The 14,525-nt window shown below is 60.5% G+C and overlaps 2 protein-coding genes and 1 long non-coding RNA gene across 5 annotated transcripts in view; 2 read left to right on the plus strand and 1 right to left on the minus strand.

Moving 5' to 3' along the window:
* HCN2 (hyperpolarization activated cyclic nucleotide gated potassium and sodium channel 2) overlaps positions 1-14,513 on the plus strand; it is a 36,480-nt gene extending 21,967 nt beyond the window's left edge. The window contains exons 4-9 of one of the 2 annotated variants that reach the window (XM_077978720.1): positions 1,014-1,232; positions 4,526-4,672; positions 10,416-10,656; positions 10,877-11,041; positions 13,161-13,638; positions 13,998-14,513. In XM_077978720.1, coding sequence (XP_077834846.1) covers positions 1,014-1,232; positions 4,526-4,672; positions 10,416-10,656; positions 10,877-11,041; positions 13,161-13,638; positions 13,998-14,124 — 1,377 coding nt within the window. In that variant the 3' untranslated portion in view covers positions 14,125-14,513. Of the gene's footprint in view, positions 1-1,013; positions 1,233-4,525; positions 4,673-10,415; positions 10,657-10,876; positions 11,042-13,160; positions 13,853-13,997 lie in introns of those variants that run through there. The other variant, XM_028839480.2, reaches the window with a different exon arrangement.
* Positions 1-14,525, plus strand: part of PALM (paralemmin) — a 168,303-nt gene that overhangs the window by 19,304 nt on the left and 134,474 nt on the right. The window lies entirely within an intron of this gene.
* Positions 3,981-5,583, minus strand: LOC144336955 (uncharacterized). Its single transcript, XR_013409421.1, has 3 exons — positions 5,523-5,583; positions 4,405-5,392; positions 3,981-4,049 (listed from the first exon to the last, which is right to left on the minus strand). It is a non-coding gene; the product is annotated as an uncharacterized LOC144336955 (long non-coding RNA).

Raw genomic sequence — 14,525 nt, forward strand, 5'->3', positions numbered from 1 at the left:
TCACCCGAGGTCAGGAGTCTGAGACCAGCCTGGCCAACATGGTGAAACCCCGTCTCTACTAAAAATACAAAAATTAGCCGGGCGTGGTGGTGCACGTCTGTAGTCCCAGCTACTTGAGAGGCTGAGGCAGGAGAATCGCTTGAACCTGGGAAGCGGAGGCTGCAGCGAGCCGAGGTCGCACCACGGCACTCCCGCCTGGGCTACAAGAGCGAAACTCCATCTAAAAAGAAAAAAAAAAAGGAATAATAAATGAAGGCAGTCCCAGATTCCCCGTGCTTCCTGGCTGAGATGTGCTGACTGTTAAGAAGGGTCAGTGACGGGAGCCCTTGGGCGTTAGTCAGGTTAGTGCCCCAGCGAGCCTTTGTCCCCGCCTGGGGAGTGCTGGGCCCCAGCTTCCAGCTGCATATAGGGCTTGGGATATGTTTGGTTTGGACACAGAGCAGGTGGGCATTGATGGGGTCAGGAGCTACAGAGGGAAAACCCACCAGTGCCCCTCCCCAGAGCCTGGCACAGCTGCCCGGGCTGAGGCAGCCCATTGTCTGGCTGCCGCCCGCGCATGTGGTCCCATTTCCTGGACAGAGCCCCGCGGCCCCCCTTTCCCGGCCGGGTCAACTGAGGACTTGGTGGGACAGGACCTCCTGGGCCGGCCTGGTGTGTCCGCCCGCCGTGCCCCTCTGCTCTGGCCCAGGTGCTCCCTGGAACTTTCGCCCCCTCTTGACCTCACAAATGTTCTGATCTCAGAGGCTGCAAAAGTCGGGGTCCAGACTCTTGCCCTTGGGGTCTCAGTTTCCCCAGGAGTGAAGTGGGCAGCTAGCATCAGCCCTGGTCCTACTGCCGACTCACCGTGACAAGTGTGCAAACCATGTCATCTACCTGGGTCTCCGTTTCTCTTGGTTACCTCTGAGCATGGGGAGCTCAGTGCCTGGGGGAGGACGGGCGGTGGGCCCTTGAGGACCAGGGGCTCCCGGGGCGAGAGCACCTGCCCACCACCACCCCTCCTGCTGGCCTTGCAGAACCACTCGTGGAGCGAACTGTACTCCTTCGCGCTCTTCAAGGCCATGAGCCACATGCTGTGCATTGGGTACGGCCGGCAGGCGCCCGAGAGCATGACGGACATCTGGCTGACCATGCTTAGCATGATCGTGGGCGCCACCTGCTACGCCATGTTCATCGGCCACGCCACTGCCCTCATCCAGTCGCTGGACTCCTCGCGGCGCCAGTACCAGGAGAAGGTCTGAGGGAGGCGGGTCTGGGATCTCATGGGGGAGGCAGGCCCGGCCCTGGGATCTGATAGGGGAGGCAGGCCCAGCCCTGGGGTCTGAGGAGAGAGGCGGGCCCGGCCCTGGGGTCCGATGGGGGAGGCAGGCCTGGATCTGGGGTCCGAGGGGAGAGGCAGGCCCAGCCCTGGGGTCCGAGGCGAGAGGCAGACTTGGCCCTCCACCTAGCTCCAAGTGGCATGCTCAGGGCACAGACAGCGTGATGGGGAGGTCGGGGACCCTGGGGGTCCGTGGCTGTGATTAGGAGGAACAGAAACCCTTGCAGCCGGCGGTGAGAAGCGCTGGCCGTGTGATGGGGAGGGAGGTCTGGAGCCTGGAGATGGACTTGGGGCAGGGGCTGGGGAGGGGACGCAGGCTGGGCTGGAAGGGGCTGAGTTGGGGTCAGGGCAGGTCAGGGTCAGTCACTGGACGTAGGAAGCCCCTGGGGCTGAAGGAGGATATGGGGGAGCCTGGAGTGAGAGACAGGCATTGCCAGGAGGCGGGGCCCACCTGGGGGTCTCTAGGCCGGCTCAGGATGGGGCTGGGGTGGGGAAGGGGCCTGGCGGGTCCGGAGAGCCTGGGGTCACTTGAGGACACGCCGGTGGCCGGCAGTCAGGGCCAGGCTTCAGGGACAGCAAGGCTGCCCCACTGCTCAGACGTGGCCTCTGGTCTGCAGCGTCCACCGGGCTAATCCTAGGCTTGGCCGTGCAGGGGACACAGGGGAGCCAGGAGGGGTGGAGGGAGATTAGGATTGGCCCCATGGGCGGCCTCTGGAGTTGGGCCTCATGCTCCGCTCTGTGCCTCAGTTTCTCTCTGTGAAGCGGCTGGCTGGGAGTCAAGTGCCCCCTCTCCCCACCCCCCGAGCAGTGGCTGGCAGGATCGGCTGGGTCAGCTGGGCCCCGTGCCAGGCGCCCGGCTGTCCGGAAGCCACGGGCCTCGCACCCAAACATAAGCTGGTGCCACCACCCGCCCGCCGTCACGGGTTCCGCTGAGCTCAGGGCAGCTGTGGCCGGGCGGGGCTGGGGCGGAAGTGAGGCTGGAGCCATCGGGGGGCACCGTCCTGGGGACAGCAGGGCCTGGCACCCCTGCCTGGCACCCACGCTCCCTTCCCTGCTCAGGAGGGGCTGACCCGGCGGTTTCTAGAGAGATCATCAGGGAGGGGTCGGAGCCCCTGCAGGGTTGGAGGCCCTAGGAAGGGGGTCCTGTGTGTCAGGGTACCTGGGGCCTCTCCTCATAGAGTCAGGTGCCCACCCATTCCTCAGGGGTGGGGTTGCCAGATAAAATTCAGGGCACTGGGCTTGGCTCAGTGGCTCACACCTGCAATCCCAGTGCTTTGGGAGGCCGAGACAGGGATCACCTGAGGTCAGGAATTTAAGACCAGCAGGAGCAACATGACGAGACCTCATCCCTACAAAAAATAAAAAAATTAGCAGGGGCCGGGCGCGGTGGCTCAAGCCTGTAATCCCAGCACTTTGGGAGGCCGAGACGGGCGGATCACGAGGTCAGGAGATCGAGACCATCCTGGCTAACATGGTGAAACCCCGTCTCTACTAAAAAATACAAAAAACTAGCCGGGCGAGGTGGCGGCGCCTGTAGTCCCAGCTACTCGGGAGGCTGAGGCAGGAGAATGATGTGAACCCGGGAGGTGGAGCTTGCAGTGAGCTGAGAGCCGGCCACTGCACTCCAGCCTGGGCGACACAGCGAGACTCCGTCTCAAAAAAAAAAAAAAAAAAAAAAAAAAAAAAAAATTAGCAGGGTGTGGTGGTGCACACCTGTAATCCCCGCTACTCAGGAGGCTGAGGTGGGAGGATTGCTTGAGGCCAGAGGCTCAAAAAAAAAAAAAATTCATGATACGTAGTTACATCTGAATTTCAGAGAAACGCCAAATAAGGTTTTTAGTTTATTTCAGATATTACAAGGATAACTTAAACTAAACATTGTTCTTGTTTTTCTGCAGTTCAACTTATTTATTTATGTTGTTTGTTTGTTGTTTTTGAGATGGAGTCTCCCTCTGTCATCCAGACTGGAGTGCAGGGGCATGATCTCAGCTCACTGCAGCCTCCGCCTCCTGGGTTCAAGCAATTCTCCTGCCTCAGCCTCCCGAGTAGCGGGGATTACAGGCACCTGCCACCACACCGGGCTGACTTTTGTATTTTTAGTAAAGATGGGGTTTCACCATGTTGGCCAGGCTGGTCTTGAACTCCTGACCTCAAGTGATCCACCCGCCTCCTCCTCCCAAAGTGCTGGGATTACAGGCGTGAACCCCCGCGCCCAGCGTGCAATTCAACTTTAAATGGAGATCCTGAACTTTATCTGCCAACCCTGCCCCGACAATTAATTTAATATTATTTTAGAATTATTATTTAGGATATCAGTATCAATTATTCAGAATGTTAAGAATGAATCGACTTGGCCAGGCGCGGTGGTTCACACCTGTAATCCCAGCACTTTGGGAGGCCGAGGAGCCCAGGAGTTAAAGACCAGCCTGGGCAACATGGTGAGACCTCATCCCCACAAAAAATCAAAGAATCAGCCAGGCGTGGTGGCGCACACCTGTAGTCCCTGCTACTCAGGAGGCTGAGGTGGGAGGCTCGCTTGAGCCCGGAGGTGGAGGCTGCGGTGAGCTGTGATCGCGCCACTGCCCTCCAGCCTGGGCGACAGAGCGAGACTCTCTCAGAAAAAAAAAAAAAATTGAGTTTATCATTGAAACGAATTCAACTCCGATTTAAATAGAAGCATGTTTATTTGCTGTTGTGGAATCTGGCGGCCCCTGTGTGGCGGATGCCTGTCTCCCTGCCTCAGGCCGGGGCGATGTCTGACCCAGCCTCACCTCCTCCCCATGGTACAAGCAGGTGCCCGTGTGGCCGCTGAAGGCCTGGGCGGTGTCTGACCCAGCCTCGCCTCCTCCCCACAGTACAAGCAGGTGCCCGTGTGGCCGCTGAAGGCCGGGGCGGTGTCTGACCCAGCCTCGCCTCCTCCCCATGGTACAAGCAGGTGCCCGTGTGCCCGCTGCAGGCCGGGGTGGTGTCTGACCCAGCCTCGCCTCCTCCCCACAGTACAAGCAGGTGCCCGTGTGGCCGCTGAAGGCCGGGGCGGTGTCTGACCCAGCCTCGCCTCCTCCCCATGGTACAAGCAGGTGCCCGTGTGCCCGCTGCAGGCCGGGGTGGTGTCTGACCCAGCCTCGCCTCCTCCCCACAGTACAAGCAGGTGCCCGTGTGCCCGCTGCAGGCCAGGGTGGTGTCTGACCCAGCCTCGCCTCCTCCCCACAGTACAAGCAGGTGGAGCAGTACATGTCCTTCCACAAGCTGCCGGCCGACTTCCGCCAGAAGATCCACGACTACTATGAGCACCGTTACCAGGGCAAGATGTTCGACGAGGACAGCATCCTGGGCGAGCTCAACGGGCCCCTGCGGGAGGTGAGGCGGGCGCCGGGCAGGCGGGAGGCAGCCTCGGGCACAGGGCCGGCCTCCCTCTCCTGGCGCCCAGGAGCCGGTCCCTGAAGGAGGCGCGGAGCCTCAGCTGCCCCAGGAGGGACTTGAGCTAGACCTGTACACGCACCCTCCCCCGCCGTGAGCCTCTGCACCCCCGGGACCCCCGCCACCCCCGCCTTGCTTCCCGATGCCCCCTTAGCAGAGCTGCCGGGCTCTGTGCCCGACAGGGCGGGGCAGAAGCAGGGCAGGGTGGGGAGGGAGGAGCTGCAGAGGCCCCGCTGAGCACCAGGGCCTGGGGGCACACAGGCTGATGAGGAGGGGGTTTAACTCCCAGCTGTTTCTGTAGCTTGGGTGACCCTGGGCGAGTTTCCCGGGGCTGCGGGAACAAACCCCCCCAGTCTGGCTAGAACAGCAGAGATTCGGCCTCCCACGGTCCTGGAGGCCAGAAGCCCAAAATCAAGGCGTGGGCCGGCCGCGCTACCCTCCCCGGACCCCCCGGGAGGATCCTTCCTGCCTCTTCCGGAGTCTGCGGCTCCAGGCGCCCTCGGCTTGCAGATGCATCTCCCTGGTCTCCGCCTCCATCTGCTCACAGCCCTCTCCCCTGTGCGTCTCTGTCTCTTCTTGCAAATCCATCCGACGACGTTGGATCAGGGCCTACCCGGTTCCTCGTGGCTTCTCCTTAACTGGGTCATGTCTGCAAAGACCCTGTTTCCACATGAAACCGGGGTTCGGGATGTCAGCCTGTGTTTCTGGGAGATGTAGGTCAACCCACAACACCCATCAAGCAGTGGTTGAGCGCCGACTGCATGCCCTGCTCTGTGCTCGAAGGCCTTACCCTCAGGAAGCAGGGCCTAGGGAAGGCGGCTGTGATCACACAGGCAGCAGAGAGCAGCTCTGGGAAGTGGGGAGGGATGAGGATGGGGAGGCAACGTCAGAGCACGGCCACGTGTGAGCCGGGCAGGGTGTCCCGGGGGGAGCACCTGGCTTGGGCAGAGGCCCCAAGGAGGGGCTGGAGGAGCTGGGCGAGGAGGCGGACAGGACGGGCCTGACCCTCGGGACCGTGGGCCCCGGGAATGCTTCTGGGGGGCATTTACACGCATTGCCTCCCAGGAGGCATACACTGCGGTTCGCTTCGCTGAAAATGTTTAATTGCATTTGATGACTATGATTTTCATTCATTCATTTATAGAGAGATAACTCACAGACCACAAAATGCATAAAATGCAGTGGCTTTTAGTATTAACAGAGTGATGCACCCGACGCCACAACCAACTCCAGAACGTTCTCAAAAAGGAGACCTAGGCTGTCAGTCGCCAGCCTGGCTCCCCGTCCCCAGCCCTTGGCAACCTACACTACTTGGTCATTATTTAGGTGCTTAGGAGTTGCAAAGTCAAATCTTTAAACCCACATATGTCCAGGTGCGGTGGCTCACGCCTGTAATCCCAGCACTTCGGGAGGCCGAGGCGGGCGGATCACCTGAGGTCGGGAGTTCGAGACCAGCCTGGCCAACATGGTAAAACCCCGTCTCTACTAAAAATACAAAATATAGCCGGGCGTGGTGGTGCATGCCTGTAATCCCAGCTACTCGGGAGGCTGAGGCAGGAGAATCACTTGAACCCAGGAGGCAGAGATTGCAGAGAGCAAAGGTCACGCCACTGCACTCCAGCCTGAGCGACAGAGAGAGACTCGGTCTCAAAAAAACAAAAACAACAGCATATATTCAGAGAAGCCTGGCTCTGTCCTGTCCCTGTCCCTCTACCCAGTTTCCTGCATTGGACATTTCCACTTTAGTGTTTTGTTTTGTTTTTAGAAACGGAGTCGAGTCTCATTCTGTTGCCCAGGCTGGAGTGCAGTGGTGCAGTCTCAGCTCACTGCAACCTCCGCCTCCCAGGTTCAAGCGATTCTCCCACCTCAGCCTCCTGAGTAGCTGATATTACAGGGGAGCGTCACCACGCCCGGTTAATTTTTGTATTTTTAGTAGAGACGGGGTTTCACCATGTTGTCCAGGCTGGTCTCGAACTCCCAACCTCAAGTGATCTGCCTGCCTCAGCCTCCCAAAGTGCTGGGATTACAGGTGTGAGCCACCGCACTCGGCCAACTTTTTTTTTTTTTTAGACAGAGTCTCGCTCTGTCACCCAAGCTGGAGTGCCGTGGCGCAATCTTGGCTCATGGCAACCTCCACCTCCTGGGTTCAAACTTGAACTCCCAACCTCAGGTGATGCTCCTGCCTCAGCCACCTGAGTGGCTGGGATTACAGGCATGTACCACCCCATCTGGCTAATTTTTGTATTTTTAGTAGAGACGGGGTTTCACGGTGTTAGCCAGGATGGTCTTGATCTCCTGATCTTGTGATTCACCCGCCTCGGCCTCCCAAAGTGCTGGGATTACAGGCGTGAGCCACTGCGACGGGCCTGGGCCTTTTTTTTTTTTTTTTTTTTCCTTGAGACGAGTCTCACTCTGTCACCAGGCTGGAGTGCAATGGCACGATCTCGGCTCACTGCAACCTCTGCCTCGTGGGTTCAAGCAATTCTCTGCCTCAGCCTCCCGAGTGGCTGGGACTACAGGCGCCCGCCACCACGCCCAGCTAATTTTTTTTTTTTTTTTTTTTTGTATTTTTAGTAGAGACAGAGTTTCACCATCTTGGCCAGGCTGGTCTTGAACTCCTGACCTTGTGATCCACCCGCCTCGGCCTCCCAAAGTGCTGGAATTACAGGCATGAGCCACCGCTCCTGGCCTTTATATTTATTTATTTTTGAGATAGTCTTGCTCTGTCACCCAGGATGGAGTGCAGTGGCATGATCTCGGCTCACTGCAACCTCTGCCTCGTGGGTTCAAGAGATTCTCCTGCCTCAGCCTCCTGAGTAGCTGAGATTATAGGCGTGTGCCCCCACACCCAGTAATTGTTGTATTTTTAGTAGAGACGGGGTTTTACCATATTGGTCAGGCTGGTCTTAAACTCTTGATCTCAGGTGATCTGCTTGCCTCAGCCTCCCACAGTGCCAGGATTACAGGCATGAGCCGCCATTCCTGGCCTATTTTTCTTTCCTTTTTTTTTTTTTTTTTTTTTTTTTTTGAGACAGAGTCTCGCTCTGTCCCCCAGGCTGGAGTGCAGTGGCACGATCTCGGCTCACTGCAAGCTCCGTCTCCTGGGTTCAGGCCATTCTCCTGCCTCAGCCTCCCGAGTAGCTGGGACTATAGGCGCCGCCACCGCACCCGGCTAATTTTTTGTATTTTTTTAGTAGAGACGGGGTTTCACCGTGGTCTCGATCTCCTGACCTTGTGATCCGCCCGCCTCGGCCTCCCAAAGTGCTGGGATTACAGGCTTGAGACACCGCGCCCGGCCCTATTTTTCTTTTTAAGGTAAAACAAACATACGCAGATACCCACTGCCCTGTGTCCTCCTGGCTGGGGCATCTGGCGCCTCCTCTCTGCGCTTCTGGTCTTTTGTGAGGTGAGCTCCACGTGGTGCTAAACCAGGGCCCGGGTGTCCAGATTCACTGGGTTGGGTTGATTCCTTCTGAGAGCTTGCGCCATTCTGTAGGCTCAGCGGCCGCAAGGGTCACCTGCGCCTGGCTGAGGAAGGTGCAGTCTCCCTGGGTTAGAAATGGCAGCTGTTGCCGGGCGTGGTGGCTCACACCTGTAATTCCAGCACTTTGGGACGCTGAGGTGGGCAGATCACCTGAGGTCAGGAGTTCAAGACCAGCCTGGCCAACATGGTGAAACCCCATCTCGACTAAAAATGCAAAAAGTGGTGGCGGGCGCCTGTAATCCCAGCTACTCGGGAGGCTGAGGCAGGAGAATCGCTTGAACCCAAGAGGTGGAGCTTGCAGTGAGCCGAGATTGTGCCATTGCACTCCAGCCTGGGAGAAAGAGTAAGACTCCATCTCAAAAAAAAAAAAAAAGCTGCGCGTGGTGGTGGGCACCTGTAGTACCAGCTGCTTGGGAGGCTGAGGCAGGAGAATGGCATGAACCCGGGAGGCAGAGCTTGCAATGAGCCGAGATGGCACCACTGCACTCCAGCCTGGGCGACAGAGCAAGACTCCGTCTCAAAAAAAAAAAAAAAAATATCAAACAGTGCGCACGTCATAAGGGCACAGCTCGATAGCTGGTTCCTAAAGTGAACATGGAGCAAAAGTGGAACATTGCCATCCTTAGAAGCTGCCTTGCTAAGGGGAACTCGCTCTTTTTTTTTTTTTTTTTTTTGAGACGGAGTCTTGCTCTGTCGTCCAGGCTGGAGTGCAGTGGCGCGATCTCGGCTCACTGCAAGCTCCGCCTCCCGGGTTCACGCCATTCTCCTGCCTCAGCCTCCCGAGTAGCTGGGACTACAGGCGCCCACAACCGCGCCCGGCTAATTTTTTGTATTTTTAGTAGAGACGGGGTTTCACCGTGGTCTCGATCTCCTGACCTTGTGATCCGCCCGCCTTGGCCTCCCAAAGTGCTGGGATTACAGGCGTGAGCCACCGCGCCCGGCCGGAACTCGCTCTTAACAACATCTATTCATCTCAAGGCCCTTGGTTTTTATGTTGATTTTTCAAAAATCACCTAATAGTTTGACCAAATGTTGTAGCTTTCCCCTGATTTTGTGTGTGTGTGTGTGTGTGTGTGTGTGTGTGATGGAGTCTTGCTCTGTCGCCCAGGCTCTTGGCTCACTGTAACCTCTGCCTCCCGAGTTCAAGAGACTCTCCTGCCTTAGCCTCCCGAGTAGCTGGGATTACAGGCACGTGCCACCACGCCCGGCTAATTTTTTGTATTTTTAGTAGAAATGGGGTTTCCCCATGTTGGCCAGGCTGGTCTGGAACTCCTGACCTCAGGTGATCCACCCACCTTGGCCTCCCAGAGTGCTGGGATTACAGGTGTGAGCCACTGTGCCCGGCCTTTTTTTTTTCCGAGACGGAGTCTCGCTCTGTCCCCCAGGCTGGAGTGCAGTGGCCGGATCTCGGCTCACTGCAAGCTCTGCCTCCCGGGTTCACGCCATTCTCCTGCCTCAGCCTCCCGAGTAGCTGGGACTACAGGCACCGCCACCTCGCCCGGCTAGTTTTTTGTATTTTTTAGTAGAGACAGGGTTTCACCATGTTAGCCAGGATGGTCTCGATCTCCTGACCTCGTGATCTGCCCGTCTCGGCCTCCCAAAGTGCTGGGATTACAGGCTTAAGCCACCGCGCCCGGCCTGTTTTTTTTTTTAGAGTCAGGATCTCGTTCTGTCGCCCAGGCTGGAGTGCAGTGGTGTGGGGATCACGGCTCACTGCAACCTCCACTTCCTGGGGTCAAGTCATCCTGTAGCCTCAGCCTCCTGAGTAGCTGAGAGTAGGTGCCCCACCACCACTCCTGGCTTTTTTTTTTTGGTAGAGACGGGGTTTTACTATGTTGCCCAGGCTGGTCTAGAACTCCTGGGCCCAAGCGATCCTCCCGCCTCAGCCTCCGACAATGCTGGGGTCACAGGCGTGAGGCCCCCCGCACCTGGCCTCCTTTCCAGTGCTTATGTCTACAGTTGCCCGTCCTGGTCCGATTGGATTGGCAGATGTCGCCATATGATGTCAAATAGCGAGGAGCAGGGAGCGTTTTTGCTTTCTCCCGTCCTTGGCGGCAGCAGCTCGGTCCGGCTGCGGGGCCGAGCCCGTCTCTCAGACAAGGAAATTGGGGCCCGAGAGGTGAGCCGGTCCCAGAGGCAGGGCGAGGGGCAAGCGGGAGTGGGGTTTGCAGCGGACCCAGCCCTGCCTCCCCCCTGCAGGAGATCGTCAACTTCAACTGCCGGAAGCTGGTGGCCTCCATGCCGCTGTTCGCCAACGCTGACCCCAACTTCGTCACGGCCATGCTGACCAAGCTCAAGTTCGAGGTCTTCCAGCCGGGTGACTACATCATCCGCGAAGGCACCATCGGGAAGAAGATGTACTTCATCCAGCACGGCGTGGTCAGCGTGCTCACCAAGGGCAACAAGGAGATGAAGCTGTCCGACGGCTCCTACTTCGGGGGTGCGCTGGAGCGGGGCGCGCCTGGTGGGGAGGGGGCACGCGCCCCCCGCGGTGTGCAGAGCCGGGGGGCTGCGGGCTGCGGGCTGGGCTGGGGCAGGCACCAGGGAGAGCCTGGGTGGGAAGCGCCCCCGCTGGCCAAGGTGCAGAGGCCGGGCCGTGTGCCTGGGCGGGGAGGGCCGCGGTGCCCGCCCCGTCCAACGCCCCTGCCCGCCACGTGCAGAGATCTGCCTGCTCACCCGGGGCCGGCGCACGGCGAGCGTGCGGGCCGACACCTACTGCCGCCTCTATTCGCTGAGCGTGGACAACTTCAACGAGGTGCTGGAGGAGTACCCCATGATGCGGCGCGCCTTCGAGACGGTGGCCATCGACCGCCTGGACCGCATCGGTGAGCAGGCCGGGGGCGTGGCCGGGGCAGGAGGGGTGTGGCTGAGGATCGGGGGCGTGGCTGGGGCAGGAGGGGTGTGGCTGAGGGTCGGGGGCGTGACCAGGGCAGGAGGGGTGTGGCTAAGGGTCGGGGGCGTGGCCGGGGCAGGAGGGGTGTGGCTGAGGATCGGGGGCGTGGCCGGGGCAGGAGGGGTGTGGCTGAGGGTCAGGGGCGTGGCCGGGGCAGGAGGGGTGTGGCTGAGGGTCAGGGGTGTGGCCGTGGCAGGAGGGGTGTGGCTGAGGATTGGGGGCGTGGCCGGGGCAGGAGGGGTGTGGCTGAGAGTCGGGGGCGTGGCCGGGGCAGGAGGGGTGTGGCTGAGGCCTGAGGGACGTGGCCAAGGCACCAGGGGCGTGGCTTCGACGGTGCAATGGGGGACGGGCGTGGCTGTGGCATCAGGGGCATGGCTGGGGCAGCGGCGTGGCCAAGGCAGCAGGGGTGTGGCTCGGGCAGGGGCAGTGGCTGGCCGCTCCTGGGACCCTTTTGGGTCTACAGGCTGATTTTCTGACCTATTGTCCTACTTTGGCCAGGGGCAGCTATTTCCCAAGGAAGGGAATGCACGGGGTGTTTTCGGTTGTGCTGAATGCTCGGTGAGCCCCTGCTGTGTGCTGGAGGGGCAAGGGGCAGACCCGTCGGCCCACTCTGACTCCCAGGGAGGCTTATGGACTGGTGGTCAAATCGCACACGACCGGGCTGTGTGCCAGCAGGGCAGGTGGGGCCGGTGGGCCTCCCTGAGTTGGGAATGCAGAGTGAAGACCAGGGTAAGGGATGCCACGTGGAAAGGGGGAGGAAGGTGTGTTCCTGGAATGGACACAGCACGTCCCAAGGCCCTGAGATCGAAGGGAGGCCTAGAGTCCAGAGAGCCAGGGAGGCCTGGAGGAGGTCGGGGAGGAAGGGGGGTCCAGACACACAGGGCCCAGTGAGCGGCAGGGAGAGTTTTGACTAAATCAGGAGCATCCGGGAGTCATGGAGGGTTCTAGGTGGGCAGAGGACCTGGTCAGATAGTATCCATCAAGGCGGCCCGTGTCCAGGAGGGAGACTGACTTGGCCTCTGAGGGGGCAGTCTCCGGGGCAGGGAGGGGCAGAGCCCTGATGACTGGATGTAGGCGCCAGGGAGATCGCGGCTCCTGCTGCTGTTTGTGGGAATGGGAATGGGAATGAAGACCATGGCGGAAACGCAGGACAGGTGCGATGGAGTGGTGTCAGGGAGCTCCCCAGCGTACAGTAGGAAGCACTCCACAACGCTTTATACAGCGAGTATGCAACACATTCCAGGTGTTTAGGTTATACCTTCTGTATACAGCAGGCGCTGAGCACGGGCTGTTTACAGGCAGGTGTTCTCGGTATGCCTGTGGCACACTGGAGGCACTCATTACATAATCAGCATATACAGATGATATACATGCATACTTGCTGTACAGTGATACCTGCTCCATGTGCACAGCAAGCATTAAATACCTGCTTGCTGCCGGGTGCGGTGGCTCACACCTGTAATCCCAGCACTGTGGGAGATGGGAGACTAAGGTCAGGATCATGATCCTGAGGTCATCCTGACTAACACGGTGAAACCCCATCTCTACTAAAAATACAAAAAACTAGCCGGGCGTGGTGGTGGCGCCTGTAGTCCCAGCTACATGGGAGGCTGAGGCAGGAGAATGGCGTGAACCCTGGAGGCGGAGCTTGCAGTGAACTGAGATGGCGCCACTGCACTCCAGCCTGGGCGATAGAGCGAGACTGTGTCTCAAAAAAAAAAGAGCAAAAAACCTGCTTTCTGTATGCAGGTGCTTCATGCATGCTGGCTGTGCATAGCAGGTGCCTGTATACAGCAGGTACTCAATATCCATACCGTAGGCAAGAGAGGCTACATGTGTGCTTATTGTATACAGTAGGTACTAAATACATGTTTGCTCTACACTGCAAGCACTCCATGCACACCCGCTGTATAGAGTAGGTGCTCGGTGCCTGCTTGCTGTATCCAGCAGGTGCTCCATGTATGCGTGCCGCGTACAGTAAGTAGGTGCTCGGTGCCTGCTGTATGCAGCAAGTGCTCCCTGTGCACGTGCTGACGCCCCCTCTCCTGCAGGCAAGAAGAATTCCATCCTTCTGCACAAGGTGCAGCATGACCTCAACTCGGGCGTATTCAACAACCAGGAGAACGCCATCATCCAGGAGATCGTCAAGTACGACCGTGAGATGGTGCAGCAGGCCGAGCTGGGTCAGCGCGTGGGCCTCTTCCCGCCGCCGCCGCCGCCGCAGGTCACCTCGGCCATCGCCACGCTGCAGCAGGCCGTGGCCATGAGCTTCTGCCCGCAGGTGGCGCGGCCGCTCGTGGGGCCGCTGGCGCTCGGCTCGCCGCGCCTCGTCCGCCGCCCGCCCCCGGGGCCCGCACCTGCCGCCGCCTCACCGGGGCCCCCGCCTCCTGCCAGCCCCTCGGGCGTGCCCGCCAGCCCCCGGGCACCGCGGACCTCGCCCTACGGCGGCTCGCCCGCCGCCCCCCTTGCTGGGCCCGCCCTGCCTGCGCGCCGCCTGAGCCGCGCGTCGCGCCCACTGTCCGCCTCGCAGCCCTCGCTGCCCCATGGCGCGCCCGGCCCCGCGGCCTCCGCACGCCCGGCCAGCAGCTCCACGCCACGCCTGGGGCCGACGCCTGCTGCCCGGGCCGCCGCGCCCAGCCCGGACCGCAGGGACTCGGCCTCGCCTGGCGCCGCCGGCGGCCTGGACCCCCAGGACTCCGCGCGCTCGCGCCTCTCGTCCAACTTGTGACCCTCGCCAACCGCCCCGCGGGCCCAGGTGGGCCGGGGGCGGGGCCGTCATCCAGACCAAAGCCATGCCATTGCGCTGCCCCGGCCGCCAGCCCGCCCAGAAGCCATAGACAAGACGTAGGTAGCCGTAGTCGGACGGACGGGCCGGGCCGGTGGGGCAGCCCCCTCCGCGCCCCTGGCCGTCCCCCCCATCGCCCTGCGCCCACCCCCATCGCCCCTGCCCCCGGCGGCGGCCTCGCGTGCGAGGGGGCTCCCTTCACCTCGGTGCCTCAGTTCCCCCAGCTGTAAAACAGGGAGGGGGTGGCCCAAAGGAGCCGGCTGTGGAGCCCCGCCCGCACCCCGCCCTCCAGGTGGCCCGCCGTCCGATGAGGATTGTTTTTTAAGTGCAATACTTGGCCCGCCAGCTTCCCGCTGCCCCCATCGCGCTCACGCAATAACCGGCCCGGCCCCCATCCACGCGCGTCCCGCGGTGACCTCCGGGAGCAGCACCCCCGGCTCCCTCCAGCACCGGCACCGAGGGGCGGGCCTGGCTGCGCAGGGCACGGGGGCGAGGCTGGGGTCCCGCCGCCGTGATGAATGTACTGAAGAGCCGAGGCAGCAGTGCCCCCACCGTGGCCCCCACGCCCCATTAACCCCCACACTCCATTCCGCGCAATAAACGACAGCATTGGCGCCCACCCCGGCCGCGT

This window comes from Macaca mulatta, chromosome 19 (assembly GCF_049350105.2).
Source record: "Macaca mulatta isolate MMU2019108-1 chromosome 19, T2T-MMU8v2.0, whole genome shotgun sequence".
NCBI lineage: Eukaryota > Metazoa > Chordata > Mammalia > Primates > Cercopithecidae > Macaca > Macaca mulatta.